At 51.7% G+C, this 19,970-nt stretch overlaps 6 protein-coding genes across 6 annotated transcripts; 4 read left to right on the top strand and 2 right to left on the bottom strand.

Moving 5' to 3' along the window:
- Positions 1-770: 770 nt before the first annotated feature.
- CTRU02_205904 (neurofilament protein H, form H2) lies at positions 771-2,170 on the top strand (the record flags this gene model as incomplete). Its single annotated transcript, XM_036722979.1, has 2 exons — positions 771-1,025; positions 1,091-2,170. 2 exons carry the CDS (start codon positions 771-773, stop codon positions 2,168-2,170), a joined length of 1,335 nt encoding a protein of 444 aa, XP_036585277.1.
- Positions 2,171-2,352: 182 nt separating this feature from the next.
- CTRU02_205903 (peroxisomal biogenesis factor 6) lies at positions 2,353-6,669 on the bottom strand (the record flags this gene model as incomplete). The annotated part of the gene is made up of 3 exons (XM_036722978.1): positions 2,353-2,980; positions 3,047-6,425; positions 6,489-6,669. 3 exons carry the CDS (start codon positions 6,667-6,669, stop codon positions 2,353-2,355), a joined length of 4,188 nt encoding a protein of 1,395 aa, XP_036585276.1.
- A 2,451-nt stretch (positions 6,670-9,120) lies between these two features.
- CTRU02_205902 (ab-hydrolase associated) lies at positions 9,121-11,307 on the top strand (the record flags this gene model as incomplete). The annotated part of the gene is made up of 1 exon (XM_036722977.1): positions 9,121-11,307. One exon carries the CDS (start codon positions 9,121-9,123, stop codon positions 11,305-11,307), a length of 2,187 nt encoding a protein of 728 aa, XP_036585275.1.
- A 966-nt stretch (positions 11,308-12,273) lies between these two features.
- CTRU02_205901 (plk plk-unclassified protein kinase) lies at positions 12,274-15,431 on the bottom strand (the record flags this gene model as incomplete). Its single annotated transcript, XM_036722976.1, has 4 exons — positions 12,274-12,813; positions 12,863-14,540; positions 14,591-15,039; positions 15,093-15,431. 4 exons carry the CDS (start codon positions 15,429-15,431, stop codon positions 12,274-12,276), a joined length of 3,006 nt encoding a protein of 1,001 aa, XP_036585274.1.
- A 1,235-nt stretch (positions 15,432-16,666) lies between these two features.
- Positions 16,667-17,437, top strand: CTRU02_205900 (OPA3 family protein; the record flags this gene model as incomplete). Its single annotated transcript, XM_036722975.1, has 2 exons — positions 16,667-16,732; positions 16,811-17,437. The coding sequence occupies 2 exons, from the start codon at positions 16,667-16,669 to the stop codon at positions 17,435-17,437; spliced, it is 693 nt and encodes a 230-aa protein (XP_036585273.1).
- Positions 17,438-17,757: 320 nt separating this feature from the next.
- Positions 17,758-18,514, top strand: CTRU02_205899 (uncharacterized protein; the record flags this gene model as incomplete). Its single annotated transcript, XM_036722974.1, has 3 exons — positions 17,758-17,839; positions 17,895-18,120; positions 18,190-18,514. 3 exons carry the CDS (start codon positions 17,758-17,760, stop codon positions 18,512-18,514), a joined length of 633 nt encoding a protein of 210 aa, XP_036585272.1.
- Positions 18,515-19,970: the final 1,456 nt, after the last annotated feature.

Here is a 19,970-nt window from a genome sequence, read left to right as displayed (position 1 = left end):
CTCGTATTGACGGCAAGAGATCGAGCTGATGAAATCAGCGATCGACTAAATGATACTGCGATCCTGATTGGTAGGTTTTTGACCAGCACAGCAATGCTCTTACGGCCACTGCTGCCGGCCTGCTCGTGGTATAACAGCTATGTCCAGAGTGATTGATTGGTATTTGGCAATTCAGTTTTCCCTCGTATTTTCTTCAATGAAGGAGCAGGCCGTGGTCTGGCGAGAGTGAGGCATCACCGCTAGTCAAATTTCTTCACCTGTGGCCACATCATCGTGCAGGTGCAGCTCTGCCAGCTCAGTTTTGGAGCCGCTTGCTGCAGTGATTGGGTTGGCTTGACTCACGGTGCTGTTCAGTAGGTAGTAAACTCGCTCCAGCCTCGGGCAGCAGCTCTCTCGCTGAACCAATGCCCCGCCCCCGCATCCTATCCGGTGCCGACCTAAGTATACCACGACCCTTTGAGTTTCATCTGCGTGGAACCTCCACTCCCGACTTGCCCACGTACGCATCACCTCGTCTGGAACGCAAACACATGTCATAGTCGAAGAACCCCGAATCTAAGGTACGTGGTGCAAGATGATTTCCATGTCATACCACTGCAGATCTTTTTGTTGATTGCTATCCCTCCTCTCTGTATCTTGGTACTTCGATGCTCTTTCTTTGCTGACTGATCCCTAAGCTCGCCAGCAGCTAGCTCATCACCTCAGAAGCTCTTCCCTGCAACCACCCATCACCTTGGCCTGCATCGACAAAGAACACGAGATCTAAAGCCATGGCAACCGCGACAACTTTCTCAACTGATCCAGCCCTCTGGATCTTCACCTCTCTGACCGCCGGATCCTCCCATATCGTCACCGCCACCTCCCGCCTCGAGACCATCCTCCGAGCCAACCGTGTGCCTTTCAAGGCCATCGATATCGCAACCGACGAGAAAGCCCGCATGCTCTGGGGCCGCCGTGCCGGTAAGGATGCGTCCGGACGTGTGAGGAGGCTTCCGGGTCTCATACAAGAGGGTCTGGTTCTCGGCGTGAGTTGCCCCTTTTCCGCCCTAATAGATCAACTGAGCCACTCCTAATGCTATTTTCAATCCAGGACCTTACCGAAATTGAGGAATGGAACGAATACGGCGAGCTCAAGCAGCATGTGAAGATTTACTACGACGAATTCACTATCCCAAACATCCATAACAAGCCCAAGATTATCAAGAAGGTCATCAAGAAGAAGGTCCCGGCAGCAGAGGGCGAGGCATCCAGCTCCGGACCAGCACCTCCCGCACCCCCCGCTGCGCCACCCCTGCCCAAAAATGAAACCTATGATGCCACTGCAAAGCCTCCGCCCTCCTCAGATGCGAAGCCTGCAGCTGGCAGCTCAACCGCACTCCCTGTTCGCTCTATCGCTGACGAAGCAGCTGCAAAGGCTAAGCAACTTCGGCTGCAATCGCTGCGCGATAAAGTTCACGGCAAGAAGAACGAAAAGGCTGAGGAGGAGAAAAAGGTTGATGACAACAAAACTGAAGACACCGTTGCCGCGGCGGCATCGACGTCGGCTGAGACCTCCGAGACACAAAAGAAAGGAGAACCTTCTGCGCAAGAAACGGCCCGAAAGAGCTCCGTAGCGAGCACCCACAGCGGTTCTTCAACCTCCAAGCCCGCCGGTCTCCAGTCCCCAACCACGGGTTCCTGGGGTGCCTCGACCACCAATCCTCTTGCCCTCCGTGAGACCCTGCAGTCACCGACGACGGCCCGATGGAAGCCCTCCGACGTTGAGAAGCCGGTTACCTCACATATGGGCGCCCAGGTGGCGTCTGCGTCTCAAGAGGAGATTGCGGCTATCGAGAAGGCCGAGGCGATTAAGGAGGAACCCGAGAAAGAGGAGTCATCTGAGGAATCATCTGATGAGGAGGAGGAGGATGCACCAAAACCTCCTATTGTGAAAGAGGTGTCTCAAGAGAAAATTGCTGAGGTTGAGAAGGCGCAGACGATCAAGGAGGAACCTAAGAAGGAGGCAGAAGAGGCAGAGGAGGCAGAGGAGGGCGATGAAGATGACAGCGATGAAGATGATGTAAACGAAAGTGAGCCAGCCGCTAAGAGACCTGACGCAGTCAAGGAGGCGCCCAAGGCTATACCAAAGACCGAGGAGAAGGATGTAAAGGAGGAAGCTGAAAAGAAGTGAACGGCCCCCTTGCAAGCAGGGATTTCAAACATCGAGATTTTGGACATGATGTAAGAGTAAGAGATATTCGCGAACCCCCGCATACAAAGAGGCCACCTTTCATCATTACTTTTGCTACTTACAGCGAGTAGTCATTCATTCAATTCCCTCACCAGTAACTCTTTAATATGTCAACATCGTTCTCAGTATAATCCCTCATCATCACTAGCCGTGCCATCTTGAAATCCTGCCACAGCCTTGCCCTTGCCCTTGCCCTTCCCATTCACCACCGTCATCTCTCCCTCGGATTCGTACTCATCATCGCTGCCCGTTGCAACGGCCTTTCCCTTTCCCTTGATCCCGCCCGCAACTGCTTTCCCCTTCCCTTTCGAGCTGGCTTTCGACACAACTGACGAGGCGGACACCGCCCTCAAACCATTCGCCGAAGGCCTCTGTTGCTGTTTATCCTTATCAGGCGAGCCCTCAAACATGGCTCTAACCTGCTCGTAATGCGCCAACTCGCCTGCGCTGACACTGGGCACCAACTCACGGTTAGCCGCCAGGAAGTCCTCTTCGGTGACCATGACGGCAATATCTTCGGGTGTGGCGTGGTGGTCGAAGAAGTACGCCGTGGAGATGGGGCCTTGCCGACGAGCGGCGCCGGCAGGGTCTGCGTTTATCTCGCGGATCTTGGCGTCGACGGAGGTGGCTTGCCGCGTGACGGCCTTGAGCATTGCGTCACTGCACAGAGCATAGAAATCGGCACCCGTGTATGTGAAGGGTAGCTGCTGGGCAACCGACGAGAGGGAGACGGAGGGGTGGAGAGTGAACCTGACGAGGATATTAGTTGCCGCTTATCAAAAATAAAACAAAAGCAGGGAGATTTTTCAGACTCACTTCCTCGTAAGCGCTTCAAGGATCTTGAGTTGCTTGTCATGAGTATCTGAAACTCCTAAATAAAGCATCTTATCGAAGCGTCCAGGGCGAAGGAGAGCCGGATCTAAGAGATCCGGCCGGTTCGTAGCACCGACAACGAAGACGCCGCCACTGGTATCATCACCGCCAGACATGCCATCCAGCTCTGCGAGAAGCTGTGATACAATACGGTCCATAACACCGCCGCTGTCTCCCTGGTTTCCACGCTTCGGCGCAACAGAATCCAACTCGTCGAAGAAGACAACACACGGCCGGGCGTCCCTCGCACGCTGGAAAACACGTCTGACGTTGGCTTCCGACTCTCCGATGTACATGTTGAGTAGTTCCGGCCCCTTGACGCTGAAGAAGTTGAGGCTGTATTCTGTCGCAATTGCCTTTGCCAGCAGCGTCTTTCCAGTTCCGGGTGGTCCATAGAAAAGAATGCCGGAACGCTTCTTCATGCCCTTTGCGAAAAGTTCGGGTCGCTCGAGAGGCAGTTGAATTGTCTCTGTTACGGCGTCCTTGACGTTGTTCAGCCCACCGACGTCGTCCCAGGTAACATTAGGAATCTTGGGAGCTCCGATGGCACCAGCAAAGTTCTTCCGTGCGGCTTCAACTGCCACGTCAAAGTCGCCCCTGGTGATACATCTGGCCATGGGGCCGCCTGCTATTTGGAGGTCACGAACAGTAGCGACTGTACCTGTCGACTCAGTTTTCGAGGATATTTGCTCCAGTCGAAGTCGCTGTGCAATTAGCGCTCGGTCCACAACGTCCACAAGGTCACCGGCTACTAAAGCAGCAGTCTTCAGAGCAATGCTGTTAAGGTCGACTTCGGGATCGAGGTTGATACCGCGATCCTCAACGATAGTCCTCAAAATCCCCTCACGCTCGGCTTCGTCAGGAGCACCCATCTCAAGCTCGTGACTAAACAGACCGCGGACACCATCGGGCACCTTGTCAACATCGCTGGTTGTCGCAACCAGGACCCTAGTGTCCTGCAAAATCTCCTTCATGGTAGTCACCATACGGTCGGCTGTCAACGCCTCGACATGCCTGATCAGTAGCGCTGTGGTATCGGAACCGCAGCTCATCGCTCGTTCAGCCCTTGTCCTCAAAAGTCCTTCTGTCTTCACATCGCTGCCACTAGTTCCAGCCTCACTGAGTATATCATATGCATCAATTGCATACATATGCAGCCCAATGTCCGAACAGGCTTCCGAAGCAACATTTGCCTTGCCAATATTTCGGTGAGTGGAGGTAAGGAGGATTGCCACTGGCGGCATGTTGAGGTGAATTGCTCTGGGGCTGGTGGCTGCTGCGAGCAACTCTCTCAGCCGCCGCCTGAGAGGAGAAACGAATCGCTGATCTTGATCTGGCAGTGACAGAGCAGAAGGACTTGGTGACTTTGTAGGCATCTTCTTGACGCCTAGATAATATGGCCAGGTACTGGCTTTGGTTGCAGGGATTCGATTAGTGGCAAAGCCGGAGCCGTGCATCGCAACTGAGGAACTGTCAATGCATGCAACTCCTCCCCAAAGATCTTCAGATTGATCGTCTTCGACATCCGCCTTCTGTATCTGGATATGACCCACTTTGAACCAGGCCACTTCGTCAAATCTAGGCGGCCCATTCTTGGTAAGAGTCATCACGTCGTCTACTTCCGAGCCGTTACTAGCGCTTGGTTGCTCTTGTAGGGCCTTTCCCAACTGTGTATCAATAGGCACAGCGAGGAGGTCTCCCGTCCTCACAAGACGGATCTTCTGCGCAAAGTATCGCTTAAGACCTCCCAGAACTGCCGACTGATACACCCGCTCAGCGGTCACAGGTGACCGGACATGTTGAATCGTGATATCACGAGCATATGGCGGGCGTGAGGCGCTCGTAAACTTGGGTAGAGTTCCTTTGCCTTGGTAGGACCCTCGTTTTATAGGCGATAGCCTTAAGTAAGAGGGACTATCGAGGTTTTCCAGCAAGATGGGGGAGATGTAAGCTGCCGGGCTCGTTGGTTTTTGGAGCTGAGATTCAAAGAAAGATAACCGGCGCTCGCCGTGCTTTGCGCTAGGTATCCTTGTCACCGGACGTTGTGAGTAGGCCTCCGGGAGACCATAAACCCTTACAGGACGCCAGTTAGACTCAGTTGGCTCAAGCGATGTGAAGCTTCCAAGACCGAATGCACCAAAACCATTGGCGGGGGGTTCCTCAGCAGCTTCCACACGAACCCAGTCTCCCGAAAAGCAACCAATCTTAGACAATGACGATATATCCACAAATATCCTAGCTTCATCATCGTCCTCAGAAGCCGGTTTGGGGTGAAGGAGATCCACTGGAATCGGCCGAACCAGCCCTTGAGCCTTGAAAAGACGGCCCCGCGGCCTGTCAGGACGAGCGGTTGTTGCAGTGAAGTTGGAGAACACAGAAGCAGGGGTTGCGATTCCATTGGTTTTTCTTCCCCTGCCAACTGTCATCGGCGTCCCTGGCTGCATAGTTGATACGCCACTTGCTGTTGTAGGGAGTGTAGGTGCTTGTAGAGAGATCATGTCGTCCATGGAATCGTCCGACAGATCATCGTCGTGGTCCACACCAGAAAGCTCTGACTCTTCGGTTTCCGTGACAGAGTCTATCTCGGTAGTTGCGGCATCGGTTTTGTACCGGTCCTCGGCCGCCGAATAAAACTGGTCATTGGCAGTATCGTCTTCGTCATCCTCAGGGACTCCATTCAAGCCCCGGTTTGGCGGAATGGTGGGGGCGGCATGACTACGTTTAGTGTGTACTCTTCCTCGCATCAATACAATTTTGGTATTCTCAGACAAGATTCCCTGGCTCACAGGCTCGCACAGCATGATCTTCCCAGGATTCGGTGGGACGTGGGTGACTGGGTGTGGAGGCAAAGGGAGAGGGAAAAGGTCGCCAGAGTGAAGCACCTTCAGGCTACCCAAGGCCACGCGCAAGGAGGCTATAAGACGACCCTCAGGGGTCTCGGGGGCAACGAGGCCCTTTCCCTTGAGGTGGTTCGGATGGTCCCGAAAGAATGTGCCTTCGCCCTGCTCCAAGCGCTTCGTTAACTCGCTCTCAAGGCTTACAAACACCGTGTCTAACGAAAGAGCGACCACGTCGAGGATCTGGATTTCGATGCCACTGCGGCTGTGACTCGAGAGCTTCGATGGCGCAACTTGCTGGAGGATAGTTGCAAAGTTCTGCAGCGATAGGGATGAGGGCGAGAACTGCACGGTCGAGGGCTTCAGAGCGGAGGACTTTAGCACCGGCACTACGGTCCAGGCAGTTTCGGTTGGGGATGGATTCGGCTCCCAGGGGGCGATGGCAATATGATGAATATCTTCGGAGCCATCTTCACGGGACAAGACTGTTCCAGTAAAGAGTCAGCAGTTGCACTTCTATGATCTTGTCTGGAGCGAGCGCAGTTTACCATCACGCAGGTGGGGGAAGAGATCTGTAAACAGATCCTCTGAGAGAATACCCACGTCGCCCCTCACTTCATGATCATCGAGAATCAGTCTGGCAGATATAGACGGCTTGTCCTGCCGACGTCTTCGAGTCCTTTTGCTTCTCCTTGCCTGCGACGGCGGTGCAAGTTCCGACGTTGTCATTCTATCGGTGGGCGGTGGGCCAGTGTAAAGTGACGGAGCAAGCCACACCTCAAATGTGCATCGCAGGAGAACCGACAAGACCGATTCAATGCCGAGTATTGATACAAAATCTGGAAGTCGCAGAAACAAAGAGGATCAATTGGGCTTGTAGGGTATCAGTGTTCGCAAGGTGTTATGTTCATGTCGCGAAAGCCGCGTTGAAGAGCTAAGCTTAGGTCCCTGCTCGGGTTGGAGTCGGGGACGTCTCCAGCTTCGGCTGGGGTTGTCTTAGGCCTCGGCATTGGCGCACCGCCAGCTGCAGCCGTACCCCCCAATCTCCTGGGGTCCGCTAAGGCCAATAATTCAGGTCAGGAATAAAATCCGGCTTGAGCGGGGGATAACCGAATGACTAAGCATATGGGCAGACTCCTGAACCCGAACAACCTCCGATTTCTACTCCGACACAATCACGCCTGCCGCCTCACTGGTTTTCATAATTGACCCTCCAATACCACTATTTCTCTTCATAAAAAAAATCAATCATACATTGCTATATCAAGAGACTCGCGGTTATTCATTTGTATCGTGGGAGTTCAATTATTTCTGCATGCTAGATTATGCTGTTTCAGTTGAGTGCAGCATTCTAAAATCCAGCTGTGCAGAAGAAGGCTTAGCGTCCAACAACAATCTGCTGAAGTTTGCTCAACCCAGTCACCGTAACTCTATCGCAAGTTGCTGTGCCTGAGACGACAAACTCAGTTAGTAAGTATATGAGCGCGCGCGCGCGCGTGTGTGTGTGTTTTGATAAAGAAGCTTTCAGCGCTGCAGATATCTATAATACATCTCTGTAGAAACAGGATGGCAAGTTGCCATGGTGACGTTGTGAAGCACACATTTGGATTTGCTTGCCAGGTGTTTCTCAAGTATTGGCGAACCAATACCTATAATTATCTAAGACTAGTCCTCTGGTCTGCCAATTCAAGCTCGGCAGTCAACCACCTCACAACTGAGAGCAGCGCATAAATTACGTTCTTTAAGACACGTGGAGGAGCCACTCTCGGAGGGCTCGTCCTGTTGTGCGTTTGCAATGCTAGGAAAGACTCTGGACAAGCTGCCAGACCCAGCTAATTGAGAAAGCACCGACACTGAAAGGTACTGTACAGTCTCAGGCCACGCCAGACTGCGTGAAAAATCAATCAAAAACTGGTCGGTAGTTGGCTAGTTGATCTAGATCATCGTTTTTGTCCGGTCACCACCCAGCACAGGCAGAATGCCGTGTAAGACTGCTCCAAACATGAGGGTTTGGTTACCTGGGTTGCCCCGGAACGCTGAAAAACTGTCTGTAGGATGACCCGGACTCCATTTCCATATTCGTCACCTGAGAAAAGGGTTCCCGTACTCCTATGTTAAAAAGGTAGGCAGAGTTCAGGGTCAGCCGCACATGTGCTACAGGTTTCGCGATGACAGCTATATTACTTTGTTTACTGCAAGTCTTCTCGGAAACATTCTAAGATTGACAAAACCAGGCACCGTTAAAATCTGCCAAACATCAATGATGCTTGTCTTTCCAAACATACCCAAAGATCGTCACATGCTTTTTTCTCCGACTTGCGCTGAGCCAATCATTGCAAGTCAATACATAGGCGGTTCCAGAACAATACACAACCTATGACGCAAGCGGGGCCCTCCCCTGGTCAGGAAAGCGCCCAATAGCTCGACAACGGTGATACCTTGGCCAGTTGCTAATGGCCCAGTCTTCTTCAGCATCTCCGTGCGCCGCAAATGACAGGGAATCTGGGGGCTCAAATCAAAAGTTTCTCTGGGCTTCGTAGACCTCTCAGCTGTGCGTTGCGCTGTAGCGAGCTGCATGTAATTTCGCGCCGAAGTGGCACTGACATTACCAAACGCCTCCCAGATTGAAGTGTTGGAATCTGGGCATCATCATGCCACGATTCTTGCGGTGAGACCAATTTTTTATGATCTTTGCATTTTGCCTGTATGGGAGCGCGAAATCGCCTCAGTTTGACTTTTCAATCGTGTCCTCTGCTTATCTTTCCCAACCCGAGAACCCGTTAGTTCGCCTCTCTCTCACTAACCACGCACCCTCCAACCACTTAGTCTAGGAGATTAGTGCGGCATTGGATCGAATCCTTACCTCCGTCACTCTGCGACTACCACGTCCACCCCCCTTCTTGGTTCCGGATCTACGCTTCGCTTCCCTGCCCTGGACCACCTTGCGACCTCCATGATACCTGTTCATGCCATCAGTGGCTGTGGATTTGGCATTTGAGAACCAAATTTCCACCCCAATTACCACTTTCCTAACTTCATCTTTCCTGTCATTTCTGTTGCGCAAGGAGAAGCGACCACTGCACTCTTTTCACCGCTGAGATTCCTTCAGTTTTCAAGCCTTTACAACTTTTGCGACACATTCTACGCTATTTCTGCGCTCGAGATTAGTACCCGATAGACATGGGTAGCTTTTCTGATTCCTCGGATGGCAACCGAGACAGACCACGCAATAATGCCGTTGCACACACCGCCGTCGAGTTCGCACAGCAGGCAGAGAAGCTGTCACATCAGAGGCACGAGACCAATGATTCCGAGGTCGCCGTCGAAGCCCGCTTCGTGACGCCGCATGATCCTATTGTGGTCACTTCAGAGGGCCACAGGCTCCCGGGTGTTCCACTTGAAGAGGCACACAAACTGAACATCCTGAAGGAAGAACTCCAGGACGGCCCTGAAGTGGTCAGAATCAGACATGGCAACGAGACACAAGAAGAAATTTCCAACGCGGAAGAAGGTTCGGAAAGGAAGGAGAAGGTGATTTCGCTGCCCACAGACCAAGATGGACAGTCTCTACAGAGACCACAAGAAGGCTCCCTTCGCCGACAAATGCCGCCGTCACACACCAATCCCTTGTTTCCCCCTCTCCCACTCTATGGCCCGCCATCAATTTTCCGAGACTTCCAATGCTTCGTTTTTCGTGTATCGGCCTTCTTCCTGAGTTTGGCGTTTCTTGCAGTCATTGTTCTAGGCGCTCTCTTCACTAGCTTACCGCCTTTATGTACGAGGCTATTTTACCGCCTTACTCTTCGAAACCCCGAGAGGAGGAGACCATTTTACGAAGAAGAGATACGCAGGAACAACTTACGGAACGAGCAAAACAAGAAATGGAAGCGCAGTGAGTCCAATGCGAAACTCCTCAAAAGCAAGGAGTCCTCGACCGATGAGTATATCCCGACTGAGGGCGGCCACGATCCGATTGTTTGTGATGTCGGGTACTATGCCCGCCGCGTTGGCCTGGACGTTGAAGAGTTTCAGGTTCAGACGGAGGATGGATTCTTGATTGACTTGTGGCACGTCTATGACCCCAAGGAATATACAAGGATGAGCGAGGAAGAAAGATCTGACAGGGGACCCGACATTTTCACACCCTCGAGGAAGAAGCTCAAGGATCCCGAACAGAAACGCAAATTCCCCGTACTGCTCATGCATGGTCTTCTACAAAGTTCTGGCGCATACTGCACCAATGACGACGACTCACTCGCATTTTACCTCTGCAAGTCCGGCTATGACGTCTGGCTTGGCAACAATCGCTGCGGCTTCAAGCCCAAGCACGTCTTACTGGAATACTCCGATCCGAGAATGTGGTGCTGGAATATCCGCCAGATGGGTGTTTTCGATCTGCCAGCGTTGACCTCGCGAGTCCTTTACGAGACAGGATTTGAAAAGATCGGGCTGATCTGCCATTCCCAAGGTACGACGCAGACGCTGGTTGCGTTGGCAAAAGAGCAACGACCAGACATTGGCGAGAAGCTGACTGTCTTTTGCGCTCTGGCGCCGGCTGCCTACGCCGGCCCCTTAATTGGGAAAATGTACTTCAAGTTCATGAGAATCATCACCCCGGGCATGTTCCGATTGATGTTCGGAATTCACGCATTTATCCCTTTTATGATGCAGATGCACCAGCTACTCCACCCCAAGGTCTACGGCTGGCTCGGATACAAGGTCTTCTCCTTCCTGTTCGACTGGACGGACACGCGATGGGATCGTGGGCTGCGAGACCGCATGTTTCAGTTTGCACCTGTCTATGTCAGCTCAGAATCGATGCGCTGGTGGCTCGGAAGAGAATGTTTTGCACGGCACAAGTGTATTCTTTCTACAAAGGAGGATGTTCGTGCTGAGGAGAAGGAAGACCGGATCAATGGACACGACGCCCACACTCTGAGAGCCGACGACGCCGATGGCTCCCTCTCACAACGAGCCGTGGAGGAACACATCCGTAAGCCCAAGGGATCGACAGCTTGGTATAATGAGCAAGCACCTCCTTTCGCCCTTTGGGTTGCCGGCAACGATGACCTCGTCGATGGCAAGAAGCTCCTTCGAAGATTTGAAAGAGGTCGGGAGCCGCATGTTGAGGTGGTTCACAGCAAGGTTATCCCAGAGTACGAGCATCTTGACGTCATCTGGGCTATGGATGCTCCGCAGAAGGTGTTCCAAGAGGTGCGCGAGGTCCTCTGGAAGACCTGCAATGCACGGGACAAATGTCGCACCCCAAAGGGGTGCGAGAATGTCGCACAATGGAGGCCATTGACTCGCAAAACTACGAACGGAGACTCGGAGGAAAGCCAGTCGAGCAGTGATGACACAGAATAAACATAGAGCTTTGGTGTTTAATTCGCGGTATGAGGTTACTATGGAAAGAGATAAAATCGAGATGGGCTCATGTCTAGGTTTGACAGCAGATACATGTTGAATATGTCTCGGCATGGTAAAGGAGCAAAGCGTTGAGCGAATATCTGGTTTACAACAACAAAAGGCATAGCGTTGGCATGACAGTAATTGGCTCAGCATCAATATAGGATAGCTGGAATATAGGATTAGGGTATTCGTACGCATTAGAGTATACACAATGCATTGAATTACGATCAATACTTGTGGTGGGCCATCAAAATCTCAGGAGGCTGTTTAGTTGTACACTTCCAAAGATTGATTTTCCAATGACAAACTTATGGCAACCTGACTTGTATCTCGCTGATCGTTAGAACGCAAACATGCTACACTCGAATTAACGAGTCACTCTGGGTTGGCTATTTTGCAGTCCAAGGACATGATTTACGAGGAATAACCAGTTCAGTATATAAGTGACCGAGAAATGCGCAGCTAATGGTTCTAATGAGGACACCCCTGGGTGACGTGTGGCCATGGCTTGAGCCCAGTGATACGAAGTTACCAGAGCTCAGTTAATCCGCTCATGCAAAATAGCGGAAGGAATCAGTTTTCTTGATACGTGTCGAAAACATCACACAAAGTCACAAAAAGATAAACAACTCTATGTCAAAGAAAAATATTTTTAGGAACTTAGACAACGCTGCGTAGATATTCGTAACAGTGTATTATGCTCCCGCGACGCCATTGCTATGTCCACCAAAGACCTCAAACTCCAAACATGCCCAACCGAAAAGCCATTCCCCAACTCGATGACCATGGCCTCATCTTGTGAGGACCAGCCGGCGGGATGGGCTGGCTGAAAAGTAAATATCCATAAAGTGGGTAACAATGAAGGGAACTCCATCGCTCCAAGCTTGCCCCGAATCCTGCAGAAACCACGTCTGCAGTCTTTCAATGGCGTCGTCTCTTTGACTCATCAATTTCCTCGCCCATCTCTAACGGATTGGTGGGATCAATGTAGGCCGACAATCTGGTGTCGCCCCAGCGAGCACCAACAGTCACCCATACACCCTTGATAGGAGTATTACCCATTACCGTCTCGCGGTAGCCTCCCCAGCGCATGCGGTGTTCGCGATTCATGGCGCTATTTCCCAAGCCACCATTGGTGACCCATTCCTTGACTGCGTTTTTGATAAACTCGATCTTTCGACGGAAGTCATTTGCTGCCGGGATTCCTTGAAGATCTACAGGAATCTCGGGGCGTCGACGCGACGTGGAGGTCGTGCGAGTAGCACGACTTGCCGAGGGCTTAGTCTGGAAGTTGAGCAATGTCTGCAGGGGGTAAGATAACATAGCTCTCTCATCAAGAGCGGCAGCTCCCAAGCTGCCTGTGGTTGCAAGATTATGAGCTGCATCCATGGGAAGATGCCAGAAGTGACACCAAGTCCCAGCCGCGTTCAAAACAATCTTGGTGTGGTCGGGGAAGTTGAACTAAATAGGTGTTAAGTCCGCTCGATTAAGGGACGCGCGGAGAACTTACCTGAAGATGTCCGTCGCCAAAGACCCAGCAACCGACATCACCAAACCGTTGGTAGAAGGTCACCAAATCAGATGGCTGAGCATTGTTGACTGAAAATTCAGTAGAACGCGTACTCATCTCCTCGGCAGGAACCGCTTCGTCTCTGCCATAAGCAATCATATAGTTGGCAAACTTCTTCCAGAGAATGACCCTCTCTCTTTTCCGGTGTTCGTACACGTCCTTTCCAGGGTTCAATTTGCCAGGTGTGCCATCCTCATAAACCGGCACACGGAATTGTTTCGAAGAAATCGAAACGCGAGATAGCCCGGACTCACCATTATTCTCATAAAAGTGGATATCTTGGCCGGGGGGCAGTGGTTGGTGTCTCTCTGGGTACGCCTCATCGTGTCGTCGCTCAATATGCCTCTCAGCATCACGTACGAGCATGCATGCTGAGGGTAGGGTGAGGGTCTTGCTGCCCTCAGTGGTAGGTATGTCACGCAAAATACATCCCACACCACCGTCGTTCAATATATAGCCGAGACCAAACTTGTTGGTGTAATCCACCCACTTGACAACCACATTCGGGTGGGGAGGCGTGATATCCTTGGACGAGATAATAGCCATAGTACGAGCATTTAGAGCCCGCTCCAGTTCGGCCTGGAGTCTGCGAAGACGCTCTAAAACGACATCTGGTTTTGAGCTCGCTACCGGCTCTGCCCGCTCTGACGGGCTGAATAATGAAGCCATGTCGGTTTTGTCTGATGAAATTTTCAAGTTCTCCATCAATCCCGTCATCGTGACTGTAGGCTGGTTCGAAGGCTGGGACGTCAGAGCCTGAGTAGGAATAGCGCCAGTTGACTGACTCGACGGGAGAGGGGTCCTTCGACTGGTAGATGACTTTCTCAACGGAGCCTCAGCGAGTTGATTCGTTCGATGGGGTTCCGGGGCGGATTGTTGTCTAACTGATCGTGGACGGGCGGTCTCTGCTGATTGTGAAACTGCTTCTGGCTGTTGTCTTGATCTTGTGCTACTGGCCATCGCTGGAGGTCGGTTCTGTGCTCTTTGCTGGGCGGCAAAGCTTTGAGGAGGCTGGCGCAGCAAACCAGTTGGTACGGTCTGTGAAGCACTCAGCTGCTGCTCTCCTGTTGCCTCGTGGCGTGAAGACGAAGAAGCAGCAAGCGCACGTGCCTGGCGCTTCTCTCGGAGCCAATCATCGAAGGGTCTGTAAACAACATCCTCTCCAAGAGGAATCATAGGCGTCAATCCTGACTTTTCCTCGGCGGCCATTTCCTTCCATGTCTGGGTGTGAACAACCTGCACGGGGGTCCAAGGGCCGACGCCGCATTCTCTGCACATTTCCTCGTGATTCTTGTTGGTGATTGCTTGCAACTGAGTGCTCATACGGCTCGTGTAGAATTCTGAGCCGTCGGGTGGTAAGGTCAACAGTCTTGTAGTTATGTCGGCTTCCACTGGCATATAACCGCAAGTAAAGAAGGGATGCTGAACAATGATGTCGGGGTCGGGTCTCATATCCGCGTCCTCAAGCATCGTGGCAACGCAATCCTTGGCCTCCGGGCTGATGAATTTCTGCGAAGTCTCCGGGTTCGGCCATTCGTAGTCGCGTTCTCTCGCTCGGCGGTAAATCTCCTCGGTGCTCGTGGATTGAAAAGGTGGCTTAGATGTCAACATAGCAAACCTGCTTCAGTCAATAAGTGTTTCACGTCATCGTACTCATGGGCAACTAACATGATGATGCCCAGACTCCAAATGTCAACCATGTGATCATGTCCCTTCTTTCCCTTCTGGAGAATTTCAGGGGCAATGTAGTTGGGCGTGCCGCACAAGGTAGTCCTTCTTATGGTTTGCATGTCTCGGCCCGTAACAAGCAATGCAGCCAGTCCAAAGTCTCCTACTTTGGCGTTCATCCTGTGGTCAAGAAAGATGTTGCCCATCTTCAGGTCTCGGTGAATAATTCCCTTTCCGTGCATGTACTTGATGGCACCCGCAACCTGAATTGAATAAAATCGAACTTCTGGTTCTGTCAGACCCTTACGTTTCTTGACCATGTCCATGAGAGAGCCGTTGGTGCAGAGCTCGAGAACCAAGTACATGCAATCATGGAAAGAAAATGCCCTAAGGAATTGAACGATGTTCTTTTGGTTCATCTTGGAGTGAATTTGCAACTCAGTTTGAAACTGCACAATATGTTAGACCGCTATATTAACTTGTGAGAAGGCTCATGGCTAACCTTTTGCTGCATCTTGGAAGGCATCTGACTCCGCACAATCTTCAGGGCATACTTCTTGCGTTCCGGCAATAAATATCCCTGATAGCAAACGGCAAACCCGCCCTTGCCGAGCATCCTGCCGACTTGATAGACAGCTCCATTCGGACGGTCGGAGCTCGGAGGCTCTTCAACGCTCGCGGGCGGTTGCGGTGGCGGCTCCTTATCTTTGGCCGCCTTGAGCTGGACGACGGGCTTGGCTGTTTTCATTTCGACTGCCTTGGGCATACGCAAAGCGTTGGCGTCCCTAGGCGACAAGGCCTCCAAATCGACACCCCCTTTAGCCACTAATCTATGGGCCATGGCTGTGGCCTCGTATGCTTCGTGTGTTGATGCGATCTCGAATAAGATGCTGGCTCTCGCGAGCAAGAGAAGCTACTATGCGAGGATGAAAGATCGTCCCTGGGTGGTGGAGATGATGGGCCTGTGATTTGATTGTCAGTACATGGCAAGGCAAAGAGAGAAGATGTCACGCTGGATCCTGTTGGGGGGAGAGGAGAGACAGGTTATAATAGAGAGTGGGCGGTGTTATTCAGACAGCTCTCAAACACAAGAGCCGAATGAACAAAAGGGCAAGTAACAACAAAATGGAGGAGGAACGCAAAACACTTACAAGTTTCGCAACGCGAACATGTGCGAAAGAATATACTGTACAGTAAATTGGCGGCAGTCAAAGGCCAGGACGAACTGATGAAAAGCTGCCAAATCGAGGCAGACCGGCCGTAGGGACTCACGCGGATGAGGGTTGTCGGGATGATGCGCCGTTAAGACGAACGGTAAACTTTTGGTGATGGGGGTGGAGTGAAAGGCCGGGTTGTGTTCCCGTCGCTGTTGACCTTCCTCTCGCGTACCGTTGCCCCGGAGACTGCAAGCTCGAAGCGGTAGGGCCTGCTTTTGGAGCCACTAAAACTACTAGATTTTGCCCCACAAAGACCTCTATTTGACATTATGTAAGCTAGCAGTGGGATCTTTCCGCATTCAGCCAACAATACTCCCTCATCAATGTGAACTTGATTCCAAGTATCGAGGCAATGTTATGGTCATGTTTACTTCTTAGGACACAATTGTCAGAGTGAAAGTAAAATCGAGCTGTTTCCATCAGTCAAACAAGGCCGGAAATTTACTAACCAAGGCTTGGGCAGACCGTCTAGACTAAACTCTCTAATTTCCAAGGTTTCACTTTCTGACTGGCCGGGGGCGCCCGTGCTGAATCGGCTCCGAAGCTTAGCAGAGCGGAACATCAAATGAGCGGATTCCGAACATTTCTATCACGGAAGGCTCCAGCTCCAGCGGCGACGTCAGCTACTAAACATAATCCCGGCGAGCCCGACTTGAAGACTCGATGACTTTGTACATATCTTGAATATTTCTTATTTTATCTTTATATTTATCCCGTCGCGTAGGGCCTGCAACGCAATTGACCTGGAGAATCCCGGCCAAGACCGAAGCCAAGACAACAGCACCACAGGGTCCTCGGAGCTCACTCCCCTCCAACCAAAGAACTTTCCGTCGACCTCTCACGAGAAAAACACCCCACCATGGTGCCACTACCTCTGTTCAAGCTCGCTGCCCTTTTTGTGAGGCACGTATCCAAATATGGTGCCGTACGTCACACGACCTTCCTGCTCGCGGTTATCACTCTTCCTGCGATATGACTAACACTATCTTCTCTCAACGCACAGAATCAAATCAAAGCGCAAGCCCATGAGCACCCCAAATTTCGCGCCTTTGCCGCCCGATATGGTCAACATATACATCAGCTCAATATGCGCCTCTCTGTCGCGCTCCTCCGTAATGTCGAGGCCGAGATGAGAGCAAAAGAAAAAGCTGAGGCGCCGACGGTGAAGACAAAGGAGCAGGTAGATAAGGAAGAGGAAGCGAAAGCGAGGCAAGCCAAGCTCGAAGCCGAACATCCCGAGCTCGCGAATCGCAAATCTTCATCCTCCTCTGGCGGAACGACGAAAGAGAAACCTAGCGTTTGGCGGCGCAAGTTCAGACCGCTGCCTGAGGGAAAGGCTGTAGACCTATTTGCGGATGTCATTGGTGACGCCTTTATCCTAGGCGTAGCGAGTGCTATCATTGTCTACGAGTACTGGAAGGCGTCGCAAAAGCCAGATCAGAACGCGGAGCGTATCAAGATGCTTGACGCCAAGCTCGAGGAGCTCACTCGTCGTGAGGAGGAGCTTGCCCGCGAGGAGGAGAATCGGAAACAAAGATACGAGGCATTAGAGAATGCGTTGCGAGAGCTGAGAGACCCTAAGACGAAGAAGCCTCTGTTGCCCAGTCTGCAAGCATCGCCGACGGCATGATTGCCAGGTTGATATGGGGAAGTCGGGAATGAGGAGGGAAGTGGAGCATTTGTACGATTCATCGAGATACCATCCAGCGGGCGAGGTTCCTACTGTACTTATATGATGTGTTTGCGCTGATTGGGGGGATCTTAGACGGCACCTCACTCTTGGAAAGAGACCAAAAAGTAGGAGGAGGCAGGTAGCTCCTGCCATTAATGAAGGTTTGACACACCTGCATAGAAGACACCAACTGCAACTAAAAAGAAACCATTACCACTTCGACTCAGCGGCCAGACTCGGTGCCTCTCAAACATTGAATACCTCATAACAACTGAGCCATGTGGTGCACTAATCTTAGAAAGCGCCCTGAATGGGCACCAGCCATCCGTGCCTTCCCCGACAGCGCTGTTCGCCTCAAGGGTAAGTTAGCCATATGCAAAATGGCAGTCTAGCTAGACTTTTCACACCGTTACAGAAGGCAGGCTTGAATCCCACGATGTTGCCATTGCCACCTCCAAACCGGGCCGCATGCTCCGGCTGCTTCTCATCTCGCTAGGGGACCTAGGCATTAAAGCCACTATTGAGCGTCTAGATCGCCTTTCTCGCCTCCAGGGAGGCCAAGATGTAGCTATAGTCTTCCTCGACGACTCAGCCGGACGGCAGAAGATGCCGATGGAGGCATTCATGAAATTGCAAATCATGTAAGTGCACCACATTTTCACCGTCATAGGGCTACGATTCACAAAGGCCAACTAACAACAAGTGAACAGGATCTTCGATAAATCAGAGCTCCCTGTCATCCCTCTTCACTCCGCTTTCGACCTGACTACAACCTTGCAAGCTCTGCAGCCTCCCAACCCCATGACACAGCTTGCTGCTTCTCCAGCTTCTTTGCTGCAACATATGGCCGGCAGTGGCCCTCTCTCAAAGCCAGTTGCAGATCTCCTGAGTGAACTTGGGCGTTCTCCATCCGAGGTAGCCGCTCTTGCCAGCACGGAGGAGGGAAGGACAAAGATTCTAGATCGGCTGGGTCACATGGACGGCGAGCGGGTTCTTTTGTTCCTCAAACTAGAGAAACTGGTCATAACTTGGTGAAAAAAGTGTGGAAAGGGGGAGGCTTCGCACGGCGATCTGGGTGGGGGGAATCGTGATATGACGCGGTGACGTTGGATTTCGGGTAGCATATTAGGCTGGCGATTAGCTTGTCTCTCGGACAGAGATCTTCAAGTCCCAGAGTTGACAGTGAGCGCACAAGGGTACGATAGACAAATAAAGGGGTTGAGGGATGAACGGAGTGGCTATGCTCCGTAAGTCTTGCTAGGGAAAACTTGAGACGAGGGAGGGGAGGATGGCGTCGCGTTGGCAGTGGGGTTTGAAGGCATTGACAACCTGGACAAACCATCTCGTAGCAAGACAGGAGTACACAATGAAGCAGATCAACCTGGGCAAGGAGGCTGCTTCGCCAGCTGTTCGTGCCTTAGAGTATGGATTGACACACCGAAAAGATGCCTCGAACTCCTGCCAGATCTTAGTTGTAACTGTTATTCCTGACAAGATCGGAATGAAGCGCAAGTGTCTGTGCACGAACAGGCTTGTTGACGTTTCTGACGTCTACCCCGGACCACGACCGAGTGTTGCAGCTTGTGTGTCTCTGGCTAGGAAAGGGTGAGGCACTTATTGTCAGGGCATTTGAGGCGCTACGATTCCCTAGCAAAGCTCAAGCCCGGGCATGACCAGGCTCTCCTCACTCTCGGCTGTGCTCAAGACCCGTGCTGATCAATCCCATCATGCATCGGCCACCATTTTATAGCCATCAATTTTTCAAGTGTGCAGATCAGAAGAGACAAAAGAGAAATAGAAATGCAGCAGTGCGTGTTTGATCAGAGATGGGCTCCAGACATCTAAATCGCCCCGGATGAAAGCTGGTGAAACGATCAAGCATCTTCTCTGGTCTTGGCCTCGGGCCAATGATGGTTGAGGTCTTTAGTGCCTTGAATTAGCATCAGTGTCAACTGGCTATTTCTCTAGCATGTACTTGTTTGTTGATCTTGCACATGTCGTCGAAAATCTCTGGAAGTTTTCTCATTCGTCGCGCCTCAGCATGTTGCACGTAGACTCCTTTGAGTGGGAATCTCGAACTTGGTTTCAAGGGACTGGGTTTAGGGCTATAGGCAAGGGTGGGACAGAAGCAGCGTGACTGACACGAGCAACACAAGTCTGTCGGTGACTTCAACACGGTAGTTGGGGTGCTGGCTTGAGTCGTGCCGCAGAGACCACGTCCAATATATGCATAGACTTCGGCAATTGACCGGGACCAGTGCAAGCAGGACCCTGATAACGTCTGGACCAAGGCGAGAGGGCAAACGATCCACATCGTAGCCATATTGCATCCATATTGTAACCGTACTACGTTATAGTCGGTACGATCTTCAAAAGAAAGCTTGTGACTGAGGCATTTGACCCACGTAGGACATCGGACGGTATGTTTAATTGATGATCAACTTAAACGTACGATTGGCCCCCAAAATTTGGTGATGTGAGCGATATTTTT

The sequence above is a fragment of the Colletotrichum truncatum genome, assembly GCF_014235925.2.
Source record: "Colletotrichum truncatum strain CMES1059 chromosome Unknown Contig_0003, whole genome shotgun sequence".
Lineage (NCBI taxonomy): Eukaryota > Fungi > Ascomycota > Sordariomycetes > Glomerellales > Glomerellaceae > Colletotrichum > Colletotrichum truncatum.
This window is presented reverse-complemented; position numbering and strand designations above follow the sequence as displayed.